Below are 23092 nucleotides of genomic sequence, written 5' to 3'. Positions count from 1 at the left end.
TACGCTTTTGCTATATTTTTTTTTACTCACGCTAGAGTTCGCATCGATGCTAACATTGCGATGTTGACTCTATTCACGCAGGCAGGCGCAGATGTCACGCCTCAGAAACTCGCTGTCTCCGGTGGTGCAATATCTCTACAAAGGATCACGTGGAAAAATACATTAGCTGCGTGTATCACCCCAGACTTTTCAAATTACCGCGTGACTTCAAACACCGCAGCTTATGCTGCTATACGCTGCCCTATCGAGGCGCCAACTATCAACGCGCATTAGCGTTGACGCACTACTTCGCTTTAGCTCTCCTAGATGGCAGCACCATCTGAATGGGGAATGTTGTTGGGAAGGCTATAAGGAGCGTTCGTACAGCTTATGAGGCTTGAGTTCATGGCCGGTTGGCAGAGCGTTTGAAACCTCCCGTTGCGGCCAGAGTGATCGTGTTCTCGAATCCTAGCTCCGCCGCGTCAATGGAACTTTTTCTAACGATGTCATTTCCGTGACGGATATGACGTCGGTAAGGTCTTGCTGTGCCCCGTCATAAAACACTTTCGTGTTAACCCGCATTCTTAAAGATCTTCTCATGGCTCCTTCAATGATGACCCCCTCCACCGACGCTTCTCTTCCCCGTTGCAGATCCGTCACGAGAAGAGCTCGCTGTGCATCGACACGCAGTTCAAGGGCCAGAACGAGCGCTTCTCGCTCGAGAAGTGCATCCGCGACAACCGAGGCCAGTCGGGCGAGCAGCAGTTCGTGCTCACCTGGCACAAGGACGTGCGGCCGCAGAAGCGCACTGTCTGCTTCGACGTCTCCAGCTCCGAGCCGCGCGCCCCAGTGGTGCTCTGGAGCTGCCACGGCATGCACGGCAACCAGCTCTTCAAGTACGACACGGTACGGGCACCTCACCCTCTCTCTTTATCTTTATCTTTATCTTAGCCTGGTTATGTCCACTGCAGGGCGAAGGCCTCTCCCGAAGATCTGCAGCCACGCCTATCGAGTGCCTGAAGGCCGATAGTGTGATTGCATAATCATTGGGAGGTTTTTAGCAAATGTACTCAACCAGGGTTGCTAAATCCTTGTCTGGTGAGGAAATGCTGTTTTGTGTCCCAGGGAGCCTCACCTAGCAAAGTTAAACCTATCTAGTACAGCCTCCCGTGGTATCCGGCGGTGTTATATACCGGATGAGGCAGCATTTCGAACCAGGTACAACGCTCTACTGGCGTAGCGTGGAAGGTGCATAGAGCGCGCAACGAGAGAGCACTCTTTTCCCCACTTTTCTTTTACAGCGAAGCTGTTTATCTCCAGCCTTCGTGTGCATTCCAAAGCGTGCATTCCCTGTGCGGGTACCCGACCCGGGAAATATCCGAGAACTCAACGCGTCCGTGTACAGGATGCCGGCTGGGCCGAGAGCGAGAGCGCGGCGCGGCGACAGCCGAGTCGCGGGAGAGGGATTGTGCACGTCGACTGTCCGCGCTGCAATGCTTAGAGCTGGGGAGGGGAAGAAGGCGCAGCGCGGTAAAGCGTGGAGAGAGTGTTGCGTCGGCACTGCATTAGAGCAACGCCACCTAGAATCAACTCCAACCTTGTCTGGGTGGCGTTGATTAGAGCCGCAGAGAGGTGAGAGGGCACGGCGCAGCAGAACAACACCACCGTGGTGTTGAGCAGAAGCGAAAATGCGGAGAAGGGGCAGGAAGGGTGGGGCTGAACAGGGCACCGCTTCTCTCGCCGCCTACCTCGTGAACACCGCCGGCCGGCAACGTCCCCTCCTTTGAACTACGCCCCGTTTAGTCGTCCTTGTTTTGTTCTGTGAATGTGTGCTACCCATTGAAACCGAAACAACTTCGCTGGGCAATCCGCCGCCATATGAGTGCTTCGTTACCCCCCATTTTTTTCACCTTTCATATTTTGTAAACCGGTTCCATCGCACCTTCTGAATCATTGTTTTGTGGCACCCCGTGCGGTTTTAAGTCTTTCTTTCTGTTCCTACTTTCTGAACCTGGCTTTCTTGCAGTTCCTTCCTTTTACACCTTTCTGGCGCTTCATACTTTCGAAGTGCCTTCCTTGCTGTGCCTTCCTTAACGGTGCCTCTTCATGCCGGTGTACTTGTGTGCACAGGCGACGAAGCAGCTGAGTCACCCGATCACGGCCACCTGTCTGGACTGCGACGCCGAGCGGCGGGAGGTGTTCATGAACTCGTGCGACAGCCGGTCAGCGTCGCAGCGCTGGCTCTTCGAGCACGTCAACGAGACGGCGCTGGCCAACTGGTGACGACTGGCACCTTCCACCGCGGACTTCCCACATTCCCCGTTTGCTTTCGCCGTGTCCAAGGCTGCATTACCATCACCAGCGGTAGCCTCCGTAGCTATAGCAGATACAGTGCGGCCGGTGGGGTCTTCCACAAGGCCATATAGCCATATAGTGTGTGCGCGGGGGTATAGTGACTCGTCGTGGGGAGCGACCGCGTCTCGCTTAACACCTATGCCGTGAAGATGGAGCACGTGCCAATGAAAAACTATGCTTACCGTTGCGTGAAGTTCCGTTGAACCAGTTTTCGAGTGACTTTGGACAAAACAAACCGCGATTAGAGTGTGTGGTACTTCAATGAGGTGTGAATTCGTAGCACCTGGCGTGTATTCGACTGTGCTTATGGGATGTGCTGAAGCCGGTCGGCGCATTGTTCCTGGTTGCCGTCGTCGTGTTTTTGCTCTTCAGTGGACGTTCCAAGCTCCCAAGGACCTCACCACGTTGTGTAATGCGGTCAAGAGCCGCTCTCGGAGAGGCCAGCGGAGACGCCCGGTGGACACCACTTTCAGCGTTGGCAACTAAGCCGCGTCGGCGCCGCGATAAGGATGTGTGCTCTGTGGCTTAGGGTTATAGCTGTGTCGCAGTGCTCAGTGCAGGTAGAGCTGATATGAAGTATGTAGGCGAACTTTCCAAAAACGTGACGAGGCAATTCCTGGTTGCGTGTTTGTGTGTGTGTTCTTTTTTGTTGTTGTTATTTCCTCTGCGCGTGCCCAGCCCGCTGACATTTGCCGGCATCCGTTTGCGCTCATACTTCGTCGTGAACTCTGCACCCATGCGCTATGCCGGGTTCACTGAACATCAAGTGCTAGTGAACTATTTTGTTGTTGACTTCTGTGCGTGCCAGTTGTAGCCTTTCTGTCTGCTGTCACTCGAAAAATCTCTGCTGGGGCGCACCGACCTGACGGGGGCTCCGGGGTGAAGTGCTTGAGCCACTGAATCTTCCGGCACTGATACGGTGGCTGGTGTCGACTTGCGGTTCATTTCTTCTGGTATTCAATTCATTTCGGCCTGTTATAAAGTGTTTGTTTGTAAAAATTCACGTGCTGCTGGCCTCAACATGAAAGGTACGTTAGGATATGTTAAGATTATTCGGCACTGTGCTCGCTGTATACGTGCGCAATGTTAACTACTAACCACGGTGACGAACGAAGGCAGACTCTTGGCCAATCTTTACACTGACCTCTAAAAACAGCTCGGCAACCCTTTTGCTCTGTAGAACCTTTCTGGTCGTCTTTGCTGATTTCTGATTGCCTGATTTCTGATTGGAAAGAGCGGGAGTAATTTTCTTCTAATCAGATGAGAAATCAAAGATGGGAATCGGTGGATGCCTTTGGTGACGCCTGAAAGCTGTCACCGTCATCGTAGTCGAAGGTCCGTGGTTGTCCCCACTCTTCTAGGCAGTTGTAAAATCTGGCATTGAGGGCACGCTCTTTGCTAAACCGCCAAGATAAAATTCCGCATTCCACGGTGGCTATGAAACTTCGACCGAATTATATTCAAGTTCCAGCAGCATCACATTATCTCAACCAGCATGAAAGGAGCTCCACTTTGTTCGTCGCTATGGTTTAATGGGAACATTCGCCGGGAACGACTCATCTTGCCAAGGTTACCTACAAGATTTCGTATAAAAACCACTAAAGGTTGTCTGTGCTCTGTTCGTTGGCAGTTACTGAAAACACAAGCTTGTTCTCTTTGGAAACAAGAAACAGAATATCCAACTTCAGAATTGAACTTTTAAATACACAAGTTTCGCAAAAGCCCATCTTTTTTTTTTACACCCTCCTGCTAAGCCTAAATTCCCTTCGATTGCTGTCTTACGCACACAGATTCTACATTTAACAATTTCGGAATGGCCGCATTTCTTTTAAAATGGAAATTTTAAAAAGTTCTTTCGAACCCAAATGTAATTCCACCATAGTTTGCTTCCTACAAATCGACATTATGGGCGAAAACTGCCACGACTAATTAAATAGCCGGCCGTCTTTATTTTTCTTTTTTTTTTTCCTGCCGCTCATTGCGTGACGGAAGAACGTTCTGGCCTTTTTTTAGAGGGCTTCTGTTCGGCTTGTACGCATTTATTTGATTGGCGACGTCCAATCGACGGGACCCTTAGCGAGAGCAGACATCATCCCAGTCAAAAAAAATAAATTTTGCTCCGTTTCCAACGTACCCAAACATGTCTTAACATTCCGCCTTAAAAGCAATGGTCAGAACTTCTCCCGTTTTTTTTTCTCTCATTTTTTAATCCATTCTTGTGTTTGTCTGTCTCTATGCGTGCAATACTCTAGTTGGGCCAGAATTCGCCTCCAGGACATTCTCCGCTTGAAAGAACGAGAGATTAGAAGAAAAAAAAAAAAGACTCGTGTCATTCTTGCATTCATTCCACCGGCGTTTCAAAGACTGTGATATGTGTTATACACTTTTGTTTTTCTTTTTTGACTTGTATGTCGTACGTGCTTAAGAGTTTATGTAGTTTTTGAAGTTAGGAATCAAGAAGGTTTGAACCCACAGCTCCCCTCTGTGGCTTTCTTTGATTTTTTGCTTTGTTTCGCCTGGATACATTTTTCGGAACGAAAACGGAATTCCAACGAGCACAATCGAGCTCCACGGACCACGAAAGAACAGATATGAACTTCAATATTTTTGACGTTTGCGGTCTATCGAATTCCAGACATTTTCAATTTGTACGCCGCTTCGATCGATAGATCACCTGCCCGAAGATTCCTCTGTGTTTTTTTTTATGTCCTCTTATTTTCGCTATTCTTTTCGCATTTTCGAAGACCCTGACGCCCTTGCGTAAAAACTGCTTTCTGCTCATGGCGAAGTGCACTTCGGACAGCGTGTAGTCGATCGTAAATGTACGGAGCGGTAGGCTAAGAAGAAAAAGAAAACGTCGATCGGTGACGCGGCGAATGGCTGCCGTATTCTGCCCTTCCCCTTTCCCTCGCCACTTAGCGAAAAATTGCCGAAGTGACTTGAACACGTGGGTAAAAGTGGGGGTTCGTTTCTCTTGAAATAAAATACTGCCCGTTTCTTTTTTATTGCTTTGTTCTCCGGTCGTAGCGTGCCTCCCTCGGGAGCCAAAACTTTGGCGTCCGGAAGGGTGTTCTTATCTTCAGCAAAGGTGAGTGTCGCCAGAAACGGTATTTCTGCGGGCATGTCAGTTTTAGTGGTTGTCACTGGAGGCGAATGCAGGCGAGCTCATTCATCGCGACGTCTTGTCCTCCGTTTAAAAGCTTGATTGTTGTTACCTAGCGCTTCGTCATAATGGAAGTTTTGTGATGCAAAAGAACAGTTCCGATTCCTGACCTGACACGTCATCGCACTCGCTCCAGGACGGTTTGTGATCGATTGCATGTTGAATTGCTCGAACGTGTCATGTCAGGCAGTGAAATTTTTTTCATGCTATTGTGTTTTCTTTTTCGATAAAAAAATGTCCCTTCTTATCATTGAGTTTCATACTAATATATACTAGAGGGAAATGTGGCGCTGCGGTCGCGAACCGCCATGGCCGGCGTCATTGCAGCTAGGGACGTTCCTTGCCTACTTGGCTTAGCTAGCCATATGGCTTCTTTTTTGTCTCGAAGCCAGAAAGGTGACTTTTTTCTTCTTCTGCGTGTATGTATGTATGCATCGTGCGTAAAGCTTCTAAATAATTACTGACAAATAAACCTTTCTGTAAGTTCTGTGTTATAATAACAAATCCAATTTCAACGATCTTTTAAGTAATATTGATGCTTTTTTGCAGCCAGAAGCAACTTTTCAGCCTGTTCAGGAGCCATGCCAAGCACAAGTGGAACGTACGTGGCCGGTACATGACGGAACACTCGCTGGAGCGCGGCTCCCCTAGACAGTGGCGCCAAATTTCCCTCTAGTATATATATTAGTATGAAACTCTATGATTGTTAGCACGGCGTAACGTTGGTTTCTTTTCTTTAGTTTACTGCATCCAGATCGTTGGAGCAATGAATCAACCACTTCAAAAATCAAAGCCAGCTTCCGTAACGGTGCAAGCCTGATGGCACAGCATACCTGTGTTCGTCTCACTAAGCTAAACTCGACGAGCGCCATGCAAGTCACTGAGAACCGTTTGCCCTGTGTAGTGGCGCTCGTCAGCAGAAGACCAAATTAAGCACTTAGGGCTTTATTAAAGACGATAGTCTTTCTTGGGCTCCTTAAACCCAGAAATTTTGGTCTGTCTGTATGTCTGTCCGTCTGTCTGTCTGTGACTCGATTCAGCCACCCGGCCAAAGCAAAACAATGCCTGCCCATTAGTCTTATATAGTCGCAGCTAAATCTACCCGTCTATGTCCGGTGTAAGGTTCATACTTGTCAACATTGTTGAAGAAGAACAAGACATTACGCAAATATGAGACAGCAAATCAATACAGAAGTGATATTTGCAGTGTTCCTTTATAAAAAAATCAAACATGCTTGCTTTTGCGAAATTAAATACTTCATCAACTGCAGAAAAAGAATTCACTTCGCCGTCGCCTACTGTCGCCCGCGCCACTATAGCTTCTTGCGCCATTTTAAGAAATCAACCGGCAACAGTTACGCAAGGTTCCACTAGATAGGTTCCACGTTCTGCTTGCAACGCAGGGAAACGCGGTTCTATAAACGTTGAAGTAGGGCGCCTCGATTAACGCGCGTCTCCGCCGTACAGCAGCGTTCGCATCGAGACACCCGGTTTGGAGCAGTATAACGCGGGAAATTTAAAATGATTTAAGCAAACCTTTGGCGTCTTTACCTTGGGAGGAGCGCGACGCAAGAGGAACAACATGAGAGGTGAGCGGCAAAGCGAAGGGAGGCATTTACTTCGCAATAGCCGATAAAGACTATCGTCTTTTGACGACATTTGCAACGAAAGGAGCAGATAGTGTCCACTTCAGTCTCCATCGTCCGCCGCCGCGAAGTCTTCGTTGAGCGCTCGATCGCTTTTGAAGACTTGCGCTACTTCGTCTCGTTCTTCTGGACGATTGCATTCTCGCCTGGCAGTACGACGCGCTTTCTGATAAGCCGCATCTGCTTCGGGCGTCCCGATCTTTTTCGGTCGCCCCATCCCCTATGTGCGCGGCACTGAGTCGGAGAGAGTTCTTCCGCTGCCGCCGCGGGCCCGCGGCGGTACGAGCTTTATGAGCGCAGGTGGTTGCCCCTAGCAACGATTAGCGGGTGACGTCAGGAGCAGACGACGTTTCCTGGCCAATCCCCCACGTTGGCCTTTCCTTTTTGCGAGCCCCCCCACGTGACTTAAGCCCACGCGCTAGCCTGGATACGTATCTGAGACCACGCGCCTGCCCTGTTAGCTTTTATTCCTTTCCTCTTCAAAGAGCTCAATCTTTTGTTCCAACCTTTATTTTTGAAGTTTTTTACCAATTCTCGCGCGTGATTATATGCTCTTTCTTGGAAGTTTCTAATTTACAGTTTTGTCTAGCGGGCGCATTAGATTCCTGGCCGATCCCCGCGTGGGTACGTGCGCTCGACATTTTCGTGATATTTTTTTCTGCGTATGGACGGCGTAACCAAGAGCTTAAACAGCTTTGCTGTTAAAAGGTCGCATCTTATGGTATGTATTTTATAGAATAAAACATGTGAAAGCTATGCCCAGTTTTAACGCCGCTCATAGAGCGATTTTCCGTGGGCGCTATGGCCGTCCGCTATCAGCCGTGCACATCAACGCCGCTACACAGAAGCGCTACAGATTAAATTAAAGGACTTTGGTCTTCAACACGTGCCCAAATATCGACATACAGGCGTTTTTGTTTTTACGGCAAAGCTGTATACCGCTACTTCCCAATGGTTTCATCGCCATGGGAAAAACGCCGAGGCCTAAGACACCGAGCGCATGCGTCAGGCTAGGTAGGACCGAGCATTTGCCGCATCTTTGGACGCACTTCTGCTGCTGAAATGCTGTTACGCGCGTTATCTTTCATTCGCATTCGGAACGACAGCTTTCTAAGAAAAATGGGTGTGGTTGTTTCTCTCTTAAGGGTGAAACAGGAATGTATCATATATTGCTCCCTAAGAAGTAGAAGTTTCTCCTTTTAAGAGAGAGGAGTGCGTTTCTCCCCCTGGGAGTGGAGGAAGATTTCCCCCTTTGGTGAGCTAATGGAGAAACGTTCCTCCCCTAGCGGCTCTACCCGAGCGAGGCTTGTTATGCGGAAAAGGCCTAGCGAGTTCATCGGTTTGAGGATCGAGGGAGTACAAATAGGTAGGTTACTGTGGTTTTGTGCGCTTAAAATGCGTTGAAACAACCAAGACATCATCTACCGAGCCCCAAAATTGCGGTTAGCAAGGCACGACGCCATCCGTATGTGCGACTTCATCCATTCGTCCTAGCGAGCTCAAAGTAAATAGATGCAGCTAAAAAAATGGGGTTGGGGGAAGGAGCAGCTACTAGGCATTAGTATCAGGGGGCGCTTACATCAAGGTGTTTCCCCTGTGGCTAACAACACTACAGAGGCCGCACATTGGCGGGCATAGATTGAGAAGAGACAGAGCGCAACATACGTACACTTCATTTAAGGCATTGCCAACGCACAATTCATGTAACAGACAACAATGCAAGCATATGACACGTATACAACAGATTGTACAACACATAGTACACTTTTCACGTGTCTATAAAATTCGCGTGAACACAAAGCACAGCTTAACGCAAAACAGCTGCAAAGCATTAACAACACTTATCGCAGAACATGCAAGTAGGAACAATAGCTTGTTTGTTTCGATAACCCACACCAATGCGTGAGCCTCACCTGTGTTTTGTTATTTCGTCAAATGTAACCCGTGCGATTGCAACGTTTCATTAGTTTCGAGTTTTGTAAGAAGCATTAGAATAGATCAACGAAGAAAAAAAGGTGTAACGAAAAAGTATGACGCGTATGTTTGAGTAATGACACCCATTGCCTGGCCTTCTCTCTTTTAGCGAAGAAAGCACCGCTGGTCTGCAAACCATTCACAGACGCCAGCCAAAATGATACCCGTTGGGGGCCTTTTGCTGTTGGTAACAGATTATGCTACAGTCCGTGCTTGATGAAGAAATGGACAGTTTAGTAGGATCGCTGCCCTTTTTTACCCATGGGAGTCAGTAGAAAGCGTCCACAAATGAGGTGGTAACGTTGAGAGGGCGCAGGCGAGTCGCACACCGCAAGCATGCAGCGGCGCCGACAGAATGTGCACCAAACGCACGGTTAGTGGCGAGCACACGGTGATAAAAAAAAGACAGTGAGATGACAACGAAGCAGCTAGCACACGGCAGGGGCGGTGTTTCGCAGAGACGTCGTGTACCCCCGATCCGTATACGCCCGATCCGCCGGCGCCGTCAGCAGATCACGAACTACAGGGGAGAATATTTCCTCCCCCGTTTTGGTGTTTGGTTGAGGCGGTACAGAGGGCTCTACGCGTAACGAGCTGAATAGAGAAACTAGAAAACCCGCGAATTTCTCCCTTTCTGTAGCATTTTTCTTTTCTTAATGTGGTCAGCCGCGCGCAGCCGCAGAGCAGAGAGGACAAGCCAAGCCTACCAGTGTTGACCGACTAAAGCGCATTAGCAACAAAAAGCGGCACCTATGAACCGTCGAAGTGTAAACAAATGTCACGTAATGCGAATTGAGCAATGATCATGGCAGCGGCACCGAACAATAGGCGAAAAGAGTGCCGATACCCTTACCTAACGGCACTAGCCGAGCGCAAGCGAGAGAGAGAGAGAGAGAGATAGAAACAATTGATTGATTGTAGGATTTTAACGCGCCGACGCAGCGCAGACGATGAGGCGTGCCGTAGTGGAGGGCTCCGGATTAATTTTGACCACCTGGGGATCTTTAACGTGCGCCGAAATCTCGTACACACGGGCGTTTTTGCTTTTCGCCTCCATCAGAAAAGCGGCCGCCGCGGCCGGGAATCGAACCCGCGACCTCGTGCTCAGCAGCGCAACACCTTAGCCACTGAGCCACCGCGGCGGGTAAGATAAAAACAACCTTTATTAGAGCCTGCTGTGAAGACGCGGCTAGTACGTCGCAATAGCTGAGCCCCTGCCAGGCCTGCTCACACAACCTCCGTGGATGGATGGATGTGAACATTTATTAACTGATATATTACAGAGAGGTAGCTTGGAGAGAGCCGTCCCTATTGGATAGCACCCTCCTCACAAAACTAGGTGGAGTCCCTATTCGGGGACCCCATTGGTCGTGACCGCTGTCCGAGCACGCTGAACCAAGGCCTGTTGAGCCGGTAGGTCCAGGCAGCCGAGCAGGGCCGCCTCCCAGTCCTCTCTTTTGGGGTGGGGATTAGGGGGAAGGGATGGGTTTCTCTGACATGCCCATACCATGTGGTAGGTGTCGGCCACCTCCCCACAGTACTGACAGAGGCCAGTGAAAGAAGGGTCGAAGTGTTTCATGACAGCCGGGCACAGCAGCGTATTTGTATAGAGGCGGATAAGTGTTCGCTCGTTGGCCTTGCCTAACCCCCTGAGGGGGGACGGGTATAGACGATGGAGGCGGCGCTTGCAAACCGTTGGCGTTCGAGGCCAGCCATTGCCAGCTGGACAGCCTGGAGTTGGTCTTCGTAGTTTCCATTCTTCATGGCGTCCATGAATCTTGGCGGAATTGTAGTGTTTCTGGCTTCTTGCGGGTGATTTTCACAATCCCATAGGATATGGGCCATGGTGGCTCTCTCTCTGTTGCATAGTGTACACATATCACCAACATACACCTCTGGGCAGATGTGTTTGGCTACCGACCAAACGAGCGCAAGCGAAAAGCTCCTCCGAGACGACGAGAAACATTTGATATCTTTCCACTCCACCAGTTGTACTTGTTCACAACAGCTTTGCTGGACATCCAATTTCGCAGGGCGGGATGGCGACCATGTTATTTTTTTGCCTGTATAAAAATGGGGTAACCGCAGTCAGGGTCGAACTCAGGTCCTTCGGCTCAGCATCACAACGCCTTCGCCACTGAGCCACCACAGCAGGTAAGTGCAGGATAAGCAAGGGTGATTCGTTTTTAAAGGAAGAGTGAAAAGAAAAGGACTGGGGATATTTAGAACTCGTCTGCGAGTTCACCAGCATACAGCCCAGTCCGGGGGGTGGGAATATAGTGGGGAAGAACAGGGTAGGATAGAGAAAAGTAAAGATTAGAAAAGTGAGGATAGAGTAGAGAAGAGTAGTTACGCTGTGGTCGATCCCGTCGCACACAACACGCCTCGGACACTGCTGGCTGGCGTCAGGCTGCGTCCGGGAGACGAGAAGCCTCGACAGAAACGGTGTATCGTCGAGACGAGCTTGGGAAGAGGAGCAAATGGTGCGCCGGTTCCAACCACTTGGGAGTTCTCTGGACCGGACTATGGCCGACGGGTGGGGACTAGGGAGCGGGAGGTTGAACTCGACAGCCTACAGCAGCAGAGTGAAACCGGGGCATGTCCAACCCCTGGCGACGGCCCTAGTGAGAAACGGGTCCGAAGGTGCGAAGTTGCCCTTAAGCAGAGGAGCGTGAAAAAACTCGTCCGTTCAGCTCTGAGGCCACGGCCGAACTTCCAGCCGGTGCGTGCACATATACCTCCGCGCACATCTCTGGGGCAAGCCACCCTTTAGTGTGAGATTGTCGCCGAGAAAATCGGCAGACCTATACCCGAAATATCTACAAGCGCTGATGCGCAAACTGAGAAACTGAGAGAAAGTGAAAACGAAGTGCTCAAGTAAACTGCACAGCACCACAGAAGCACCACGAAGAAACGGCTATAAAACTGGACCGGTGTATACATGTTAAACCGAGAAGTTCTGCGGCACGGGAGAGTCGCTGACTCCTCGCACTGCCTAGAACGGCAGAAACGAATGCCTCAAAGAGCGCTAGACGGGTACAATCCATGATAACCGCCACTAAGCGTAAAACAATTTTCAGACAAAGGACGTGACAAACGAGGACACGTAGCGCCTGTCCTTCTTTATCGCGTCCTTTGCGTGGAAGATGTTTCGCGCTTAGTAGTGGCTATCATGGATTGTACCCGTCTAGCTCGACCCCATGCGGGATTAGTATAGAGGAATAACACGTTTTCACTGGTGTTACAGAAAAAATTGGCGCATCTTGCACTGTGGTGCAAGGCTGGAGAAATCGCGGAGCTGTGTGTCAACCTAGCTTCTTCCGATTTTGCTCATTTTTGCTAGGCTTTGCTAGGTTGTGTTAGGTTTTGCGTCGTTCTTGCTAGACTAGTCTTAGCGTTGAGGGTGAGGCGAAGTTTAGCCGGATTTTACAAGGCCGTTTCGCTCGGTACCTGCCGCACTGACAGCGGATCACAGGGGCGAAGAAACTAGGCCTACCGCCAGCTCCGCTGTTTCTCCAGCCTTGCACCACTAGGACAAGCTGCTCCAATTTCTTTGTTTGCGTGTCAGTAGTCCAAAACAGAACATGGTATAGTAAATGGTACGGAAAATGGTATAGTAAGCGGTGCGCATACCATTATGCCCCTTGTGCTCACAATCATGATGATGATGATGATGATGATTTCTATTGGTTTCCCCTTTGAAGCGGGTTGATGACATGTCATCTTACCAAAAAGGACTAATATAACCATGTTTTACACTCTTGGTTTAATACTAGCGCTGCTTAGGGCAGGCACTAACGCTTATTAGGCCCGAAATACTTTCTTTTCCCTGTTACAGGTGGTAACTGTCCTAGGCAATATTCCCCTCTCTGCTTTTCGTCCACCAGCATTCTAATCTTCTTTTCGTCCCCTCGACAGCCTTGAAGTTAACTTCCCCTCTGATACCCTTAAATCCTAGGGCTTCTGAAAACCCAATATTCCCTTCATGTAGATTTGGATGGATACCCTCACATTCTAACACTATGTGCCCGATAGTTTCTGTTTCTTTTCCGCAGACCACACATACCCCATCAATGATGATGATGATTTCTATTGGTTTCCCCTTTGTATCGGGGTGATGACATGTCATCTGACCAAAAAGGACTAATATACCTATGTTTTACACTTTTGGTTCAATACTAGCGCTGCTTAGGGCAGGCACAAACAGCTTATTAGGCACAAAATACTTTTTTTTTCCTGTTACAGGTGGTAACTGTCCTAGGCAATATTCCCCTCTCTGCTTTTCGTCCACCAGCATTCTAATCTTCTTTTCGTCCCCTCGACAGCCTTGAAGTTAACTTCCTCTGTGATACCCTTAAATCCTAGGGCTTCTGATCAAGCAGGCGCGAAAGCCGGCTTCACTGCTATAATACCCTATATGCGGTTGTGCACCCTTTACAGGCGGATCAGTTTTTTTTTTGTTTGTTTGTTTGTTAACGTTACGGGTTCAAGCTCAATATTTAGCAGCGCCGCTGTTAAAGTGCCCCTCTTTCAACACGGCAGTGTTTTATTCCGGGAGACACACAAACTTTTCAGTGACGGCATATATCCGTCACGGAAGTGACGCCAGTACAACGAAGCAAGTGGCCTGAAAAGGGTGCACCCCTGCACACGGGCTCTTCTTGCGGGGAAGAAACCTTCAGTACTAAAAAGTGCGTTATACTTCGGGTTATTCGTTTTCGGGTTTTATATTTTAACACAAAAATGTTTCGCGCCGGGATACACCAAGATTTCATTGACGTCATATCCGTCACGGAAATGGCGCCAGTACACCTTTGCCGAAGCGACCCGCCAGCAGGACGTCGCTCGCCAAGCACACCCACAAGACAGCCGCCGACCCGCAAACCGTGCTCAGTTGCAGATATCGCTGCACATTTCACTTTCGTGTCTTACCGATTCCTACGACAGAGGAATCAACCACAGTTTTTTGCTAATGTTACGGGATCAAGCTCAACCTTTAGCAGAGCCGCTGTTGAAGTACTCCTCTTTTTTTCCTTGTCATTAATGAGCAGTTTATACCTTTTGTGTACCCTGGGGCATAGGCGAAAGCCACCGGAACGAGCTCGCGCTGCATCACACCTGTAAACTTCCTGCGCCAGACCAAAATGGAGTATATGCAGGGGTGGCGAGATTAATATGGGTGCCGAAGACGTGCTTATTTGCACCCAGTTCAGCACCCTAGAGAACGCCCATCCGCATATATCTCTCGTTCGCCCTCTTTGCGCCAAGAGAGCGCGGTGGCGGCCAATATGGAGAGGACTACCCACACGGGCCGTCCCTACCTTCGCCAGCTGGAAACGAAAACATAGAGGAGTGAAAAGCGCGTCTGAAGATTGCAACTTTTTGACTGGTTGCTTGGTGGCATGATAAACGACGCTACTCGGATGCGTTTCATTTAGGCGGACTGCGGTGCTTTTCCTCTCGCTAGCCTCCCCTATTTTCTCCTTTACTGTCGTTGTTTTGTTTTTCTGCGCGCCGTGATTCTCGCCCTGAAAGCTGAGTGATGCGCCCCGCGTTTCAACACCAGCCCGTAACGCGCTGGTTCTTACGTTGCACGCCACATTGCCAAAATGATCGCGGGAATGGAAGTAATCATACAAATACGACGAACTGCTGGATGGAGAACAAGTATCCCGTTCAGCACCGGAGCTTCCCACTCGGCACGTTTTTTTTTTTTCGTGTTTTTATATTCTCTGTCTTTTCTTCTTTTTCGTTTTTTTTTTTTTCCTTTTAAAAGTGGGGCGTGTTGTTACCTTCGCGCGTCGCTGGGCCCAAACGGCGGGGCGACAGCTGGGCAAACGCTTAGAAACAGTTTTGAAACCCTCAGCTCGCGATTTATGGCTTCGAGACGAGCTCGAGCGTTTTTGTTTCTGTTGGTCCTTGACTCCAATTCGGCCCCGGGAACATCGGTCTCACGAAGCGCGTTCAACGCCATGAGGGACACGCTGCAGACGATTTGTGGCACTCGGCTGCTGGCTCACCCTCCTCTCTCTCTCGATGGAAACAGATCTGGAGAAGAACGGCTCCTCTCCGAAAAACGTAACCAACAAAAAAGAGGACGAGGAGAAATATGGCGATACATGTGGGATCTTGTTAAATTATTCTCCCGGATGTCGCCTTCCGGCACCCGCAATACCGGTGCCCCGCTTCTTTCCTCCCCTCCCTCTCTTGTCCACTCTCCCTTAACATGCCTGGTAAGGGAATGTATGTTAACTTTGGCTCAAATGTTTCTATTCGGGCGCTGTAAGTACAGGCTGCCGATTTCTTGCCCCCCTCTGCAGTTGAGGCGCTCTCGGCAAAGCAAACAAAAGTGAATGCTATAGACCACGTCAAAAAACATCGCAAGAAAAAATATAATATACCTAGTGGCATGCGCTTTATTTGCAAGACACCAAATGAAGAGAAAAAAAAACGGCACACATGTTCAATTCAATTCGATTTACTCAACATCTCAACGATGTTTGGAGCACAGGCAAAAAGCCTATAAAGGCTTGACAGGGCCTGCGCCCCAATGCACGGTCAAAAGAACACTACACGGTGTTGCGAAAACAAGGATGACGGCATGGTCCATCTCGACCACATACAACACTAGTATACATACATACATACATACATACATACATACATACATACATACATACATACATACATACATACATACATACATACATACATACATACATACATACCTACATACATACATACATACATACATACATACATACATACATACATACATACATACAGTGCGCAAACACATGTCAGGGTGCAACTGTAGTGTACAAATGAGAAGTATAAAGACGATGCAATCGAACTAAAACAACATAAAAGTACTAGCAAGTAAGCATTTAAAACACGCGCACAAAGGAAAGAATGACAAGGCATAAGTATAAGAAACCGTCAAGTTTACATGAACATTGCGCGCAGGTCCTTAAAAGATATGGATAATATATCTATGTTATGATGTCGAGCCAATTCATTTAATATTGTTAAAAGTCGAAATTTTACCATTTGGTCACCGTAATGTGTCCGGCATTTCAGAATTATCCATTCTTCGGTATGGCGAGTACGGTACTGCGGGATATAGTTTTCTATACGAGATAAAGTAGCCAGAGCCTTGTGGTTTTTGCTTACATCCAGCTTGTAGTAACGGCAAAGTCGGAAATTATATAGTTGATCAACGCGAATTATATTCAATTTTTTAAGCATATTATTTGTGTGACTTAGACAAGGCGCTCTGCATATCATTTGTACAATACGTTTGTGAAATACAAGTAGGTGTTCAATGTTTTCCGTGGTAGTTCTTCCCCAGATTAGTGACCCATAATTTAGTTGAGACGAAAATAATGAGTTATAAAGCATAACATTGATCGGAATTGGGAAATTGCAACAGTGGCGGCGGAGGAAGCCAATTGTACTGGATAACTTCTTAAGGAAGTATTCCACGTGGTTGTCCCACGCAATATTTTCGAAAAAATGCACACCTAAAGTTTTGAAACACTTCACAACTTCTATTTCAATGTCATTTATTATGAGGGGAGGTAGTTCATATGGTTTGTTACGCGGGTGGAACAAAACTGCTTTGGTTTTGTTTATGTTTATTTCAAATCATTGTTTTTAGCCCAGTTATTAGTTATCCCAAGAGTTTGATTATCTCGGATAGCAGAAAAGGGCTCAAAATACTCCCTTGGTGGACACCTGCTCTTATTCGTTTAACCGCGGATGGTCGTCCACTGATTTCCACGTATTGTGACCGATGTTGCAGGTAAGGTGACATTAGTGACAGGGCTGTTGCTTTTATTCCATACTACTGTAATTTAAGTAGAAGTATGTTATGATTAATTAAGTCGAATGTTTTTGTGAAATCAAGAATGATGCCGAGCCCCATGTTTTTGTCTTCGAAATTCTGCAGTATGAATTCTTTCTGTTCCAGTAATGCCAATTCTGTCGATCTATTTTTGCAGAAGCCATATTGGGCGGGCGTTAAAATATCATAACGTTCTGTGAAAGAATTCAGTCGCTTCAGAACCAGTTTTTCGAACACTTTTGAAAAAAATTGGTAGAATAGAAATCGGTCGATAGTTTGATAAGTCATTTTTGTCCCCTTTTTTTATAGACAGCTGTAATTTTTGCACACTGTATTTTACGAGGAAACGTTCCAGATTCTAAGCAAATATTAAAAATGTGAACCAGGCCATGAGAAATTAAATAAATAACATGCTTTACGGGCTGGACTTGCAAGTCACACATATCTGTAGACCTATTGTTTCTCAAGCTAGTGGAAGCCATTATAAGTTCACTCTCCGTTGCAGGTTCAAGAAACACAGTATTGTTGCAGGAAGGTTTCATATAACGTAAATCATGGATATTTGATGCTGGGTAGACAGCAGAAAGAAAACAATCGGTAAAAGAATTGGCCAGTTAAGTAAGTTCCACACCATTGCTGCCAATTTTCGTAACAGGTTGCGACGAATTACCACAAAGTGATTCTAACTTTTTCCAGACCTCCCCTGAAATGTTGCGATGTTGACATTAACATCGCAACAGCGCGGCGCCTTCGCCTGCTTGTGGGATGTAAGGGCACTCGAGGGCACCGTGTCATTGACTTTCACCGTCTAGGTAACGAGAGACGTAGGAATAGGGTCGTCTACAAGGGCTTCGTTATCACAGCGGGTTGCTCTTTTCTCGTTAAGGCGAGAACGCGCGCGCTCGGTGTCCCGTACGGCCTACAACCTTTACGAAGAAAGCAGAGATGACCTGAATGACCCTACGCATTCATGTCTGTATGTAGGTGAAGTTTCCACGACCATCACAGGCCTGAACTGAACATCGGGTGCGCGCTATACGGCGGTTGTTGCGGTGGAGGGGTGGAAGTGCGTTGGCGGAGGAAACGCCTCTTTCGTGTCGGCGCCAGATTGAAAATGTTCTCCTCTAGAGCAGAGGGGGAGGAGGGGGAAGGGAAGGGGCACTAACGGAGAACTGGTCGGCTCTGCCACAAAGGGATCACCGCTGCCGCCGAGCTAGTGCAACATGCGCAGCGGCCTGCTGTATGGCGCTCTTTGGAGCAACGTTGCTAGAATTTGTTGCTTTGGAGTTCAGCGGCTCCGGCATCCGGTGTCCCATCATCTTGTCACCGAATTCTTCGGTGAGCCCCTACTGGAAGTAACGTGCAAGAAAAAAAAAACCCCGAGGTGTGGAGGAAAGTGGCGAGGAGGCAAGGAGCCCATGAACAGGTGTTGGGAGTGCGCGCCTGAATAAAAAAAATTGAAGCTGTTCCACTCAATGTGAAAGCTATCGGAAGTGCAGAGCAGTGATTCGCCATGATTGGCTGTGGCGCCGTTATCCGCTCATTCTAAACCACCCATCACGCTCTTCGCCGCCCTGTCTCACTCCTCTCCCGACAAATTCAACGGAGGTTTTGCGCTAAACAACGGGGCGATGTATGAGAAGAACCAGCGGTTCACGAGTTTCGAATCCTTTTGACTATATAAACCGCTTGGCTTTCCAAGCCTCTGTGGGAGAGCCGCGACTACAGCCGCTACCCCGGAACGCCACGTGGCTCTACTTGGGTCCAGCGTGCGAGCTACGACGACAAGGCAAGCCCCTAAAGTGCTCTGCACTTAAAAATCTGGGGCCATCTCCACTATATGTGAAACCTGGGGAGGGCCGAAGCACGCAGGGCATAAGCATATTCTTGGCCCATTGGCGTTTTTGCCACGGAAATCAAACCGTTGGGGGTAGAGGTTTTTAAGAGACGAGATTTTTACAGCTTTGCTGTAAAAACCTCGTGTCTTTAAGCACGAAGCGTTCTAGCGCAAGGCGTAAACGAGTGTCTCGGTGCTTCTTAGTACGCTTTACGAAGATTTCTAGCGCGAGGCGTAAATGAGTGGTCCCGTTGTTTTAGTACCGTGACTACATGAGACGGTGGTTACGACGACGACATGAGACGCCAACAGCCCGAACCCCTGAGAAGCTTTACCCCTAAAACGCGAGAGGAAAATGACAGATGGTTTGGCCGCCTCAAACAAGGCATATCGTGCTTAACCAACACATTCCTGCCTACGCGCTGCTTATCAAGGGTAGCCCCATACACGAACCACTGCGGGTATGCGACATGTAACACTGTACCGCTCGCCATTCTGCGCGCACACAGAATCTAGAAAGTATATATATATATATATATATATATATATATATATATATATATATATATATATATATATATATATATATATATATATGTATATATAACACAGAAATAGGGGTTGGCAGTTTGGCAGTCAAGAAAACCACGGAAAACAAAGGGGAGGTTGTGGTAGGTCATTGAAACAGATAAAGAATTTTGAAAGACAGAAAGAAAGCGGAGAAAAAATGCCCGCCAGGTGGGATATATATATATATATATATATGCATATACATATATAGTCTGAAAAGGTAAAAACTCACACAGAGCGCGAAAAAAATGAGGTTAGTAGAGACAGAGACAAACGAGAAAGACGTAGAAAATAGAAATAAGTTTACTGACGTATTAGGGAGAGCTAACCTTATATATATATATATATATATATATATATATATATATATATATATATATATATATATATATATATATACATATATATATACATATATATATATATATATACATATATATATATATATATATATATATATATATATATATATATATATATATATATATATATATATATATATATATATATATATATATATATATATATATATATATATATATATATATATATATATATATATATATATATATATATATATATATAGCAAGTAAGGGTTGGCAGTCAGGAAAACCTCGGAAAGCAAAGGGGAGGTTGTGGTGGGTCATAGAAATCCTACCCGGCGGGCATTTTTTCACCACTTTCTTTTCGACTCAAAAAATTCTTCATCTCTTTCTATGACCCACCACAACCTCCCTTTGCTTTCCGAGGTTTTCTTGACTGCCAACCCTTATTTTCTGTATTATTTTAACGGAGCCCCTCATTTCCCCATTTCTGATTGGCTATATATATATATATATATATATATATCAGGGTGTCGAACCGGAACTGAACAGAAAAAAGAAATAGCGGTTACCGGTTCATGCCGAAACGGTTCGACCCTCCGTTGTCGATATTGCGCAGTCAATGATTCACGCCTTTTTTTCTTTCAGGTACCATCAACTTCGTACCCGCTCGCGCACTTTCCTCTCCAGACAATTGAACACTATCACGTGGTATGTAACAACAGGGAAAGTGAATGAGCACCAATGTAGCAATGGTCTGTTGCTGCTGGAAGCGCGAGAGTAGTGCAAGCTGACCAAACGAAATGCCATTCTCGGCAGCTTGCAGGGGATATAAAACGACTTTGCCCTTCCCTAGCTGCGACTTTATTGGAGCAATCAGTGTGCAGCGTGCAAACTTCTTTGCATTTCATAATATAGAATGTTTGCGAACTTTTGTGTGGAGACGTTTTATCATTTCATAATTTGTTTAACAGGACCGGCACCTGCAAATTGTTAATACTTGACAAGTGTGACCACAGGAGCTGCTCAGTTGCTAAGCCGTTTTCTGCTGACTACAACTGGCCTCGATCTCCCTTCCCCACGACCGTTTTTCTGAAGTAGATGGAAATCGAGAACCGTGTATTGAGATTTTGATCCACGTTTAATATCGCCAGCTGGTTAAAATAAGTCTGCCGGCCTGCAACATAAGCTGCGCCTCGCAGCAGATATATAGCACGAGGCATCAAATGCGCCAGTTTTTTTTTTATGTGTTTACACCGAAAACAACAAAAAAGAAAAGGCGAATCACGTTGTTCTAAAATATTACGCAAAAGTAAGTAAAACCGAATAAGTAAAAAAAAGCACCAAAACGTGAATATTGCCTGTACTTTTTTTTGCCCTGCCTTTCACAACCAAATGTGTCATCAATGCGAAGGAAGTGAGTTCCGTGGTCAGTTTTTGAGGACAGTATCGTGTACAAGTTCCGTTTTTTACAGATACAAATAACAACAGATATGTCAGAAAAAACTGTTATGGTGCGCACTGAATCCCTTGGCAAGAAACTGCCGCCCTTGGCCTTGTCTTGGAAGCAGAAACAGTAATAAAGCAGATGACACGTGTAGAAAGGGAGGCTGGTACCTCATACTGTCCCATTCGCCCAGCGATCATCTTTTCTGATTGTTCTGCAGTTTTGTCTCTTTCAGATCTGCTTTTTTTCGAAGGTGCATTTGTACTGACTGCCCAACTCGCTGCATTACTTCTACAGCTACTCGTTCCGGAGGGTAGTACTGCTGTGGACGGATTAAAGAGCGTCTACACAAAAAAGTCGCATCTGATGCTCCGCGCGTCACATTTCCCTTCCATTTTGGGGGGAATGCGGTACCGCATTCCCCGCTTTGCTTTCCGAGGTTTTCTTGATTGCCAACCCTTATTCTATATATATATACATATATATATATATATATATATATATATATATATATATATATATATATATATATATATATATATATATATATATATATATATATATATATATATATATATATATATATATATATATATATATACATATATATATATATATATATATATATATATATATATATATATATATATATATATATATATACATATATATATATATATATATATATATATATATTGGTTAACGCACCGCACGCGTTATGCGGAGATGTGGGTTCGACTCCCGCTCCCGGAAAAACGGCGGATTTTTTCTCGACTTATATTTTCGCCTATTTATTACTGTATCAAAGAAACATGACAAACACACGTTATTCGGCACTATTAAATATTTCGGAAACAGCCGAATAGCACTGGCAATGACGACTGAAACATTGATATATGTCCTTACAGAGTCCCTCGTCCCGTATCTTTCTGTTCTGCTACATGCATTACGAGGGCTCTGGCTCCAGCAGTTCGGATATGCCAATTGCTAACCCCGACCTCCGACCACGTCTTACGTGGCGGCCACTGGAAAAAAACGTTCTACGTCTCCCGCGGTGGTCGAGGGGTGGCGCTAGTGTGCCGGCCTCAGAGCACTTGTAAATATAAACCCCTCCCCCCCCCCCCCCTGTAAAGTCGAGAGAGGAGCCGCTGCGGGGTAGCGTAATTGGTTAACGCACCGCATGCGTTATGCGGAGATGTGGGTTCGACTCCCGCTCCCGGAAAAACGGCGGATTTTTGCTCGACTTATATTGTCGCCATTTATTACTGTATCAAAGAAACATGACAAACACACGTTATTCGACACTATTTAATATTCCGGAAACAGCCAAATAGCACTGGCAATGACGACTGCAACCTTGATATATGTCCTTACAGAGTCCCTCGTCCCGTATCTTTCTGTTCTGCTACATGCATTACGAGGGCTCTGGCTCCAGCAGTTCGGATATGCCAATTGCTAACCCCGACCTCCGACCACGTCTTACGTGGCGGCCGCTGGAAAAAAGATGTTCTACGTCTCCCGCGGTGGTCGAGGGGCGGCGCTAGTTGGCCGGCCTCAGAGCACTTGTAAATATAACCCCCCCCCCCCCTGTAAAGTCGAGAGAGGAGCCGCTGCGGGGTAGCGTAATTGGTTAACGCACCGCACGCGTTATGCGGAGATGTGGGCTCGACTCCCGCTCCCGGAAAAACGGCGGATTTTTTCTCGACTTATATTTTCGCCTATTTATTACTGTATCAAAGAAACATGACAAACACACGTTATTCGGCACTATTAAATATTTCGGAAACAGCCGAATAGCACTGGCAATGACGACTGCAACCTTGATATATATATATATATATATATATATATATATATATATATATATATATATATATATATATATATATATATATATATATATATATATATATATATATATATATATATATATATATATATATATATATATA

At 46.6% G+C, this 23092-nt stretch overlaps 1 protein-coding gene across 2 annotated transcripts in view; it reads left to right on the top strand.

Annotated features, from left to right (window-relative positions):
* Positions 1 to 5339, top strand: part of LOC144174558 (putative polypeptide N-acetylgalactosaminyltransferase 10) — a 248974-nt gene extending 243635 nt beyond the window's left edge. For both annotated transcript variants that reach the window (XM_077703327.1, XM_077703326.1), the window contains 2 exons: positions 631 to 885; positions 2110 to 5339. In XM_077703327.1, coding sequence (XP_077559453.1) covers positions 631 to 885; positions 2110 to 2262 — 408 coding nt within the window. In that variant the 3' untranslated portion in view covers positions 2263 to 5339. The remainder of the gene's footprint in view (positions 1 to 630; positions 886 to 2109) is intronic.
* Positions 5340 to 23092: the final 17753 nt, after the last annotated feature.

This window comes from Haemaphysalis longicornis, unplaced genomic scaffold (genome assembly GCF_048455015.1).
Source record: "Haemaphysalis longicornis isolate Haplotype H1 unplaced genomic scaffold, Haemaphysalis longicornis Haplotype H1 scaffold_3, whole genome shotgun sequence".
NCBI classification, from domain to species: domain Eukaryota; kingdom Metazoa; phylum Arthropoda; class Arachnida; order Ixodida; family Ixodidae; genus Haemaphysalis; species Haemaphysalis longicornis.
Note: the sequence above shows the minus strand (reverse complement) of the source record. Positions and strands in the feature narration are given on the sequence as shown.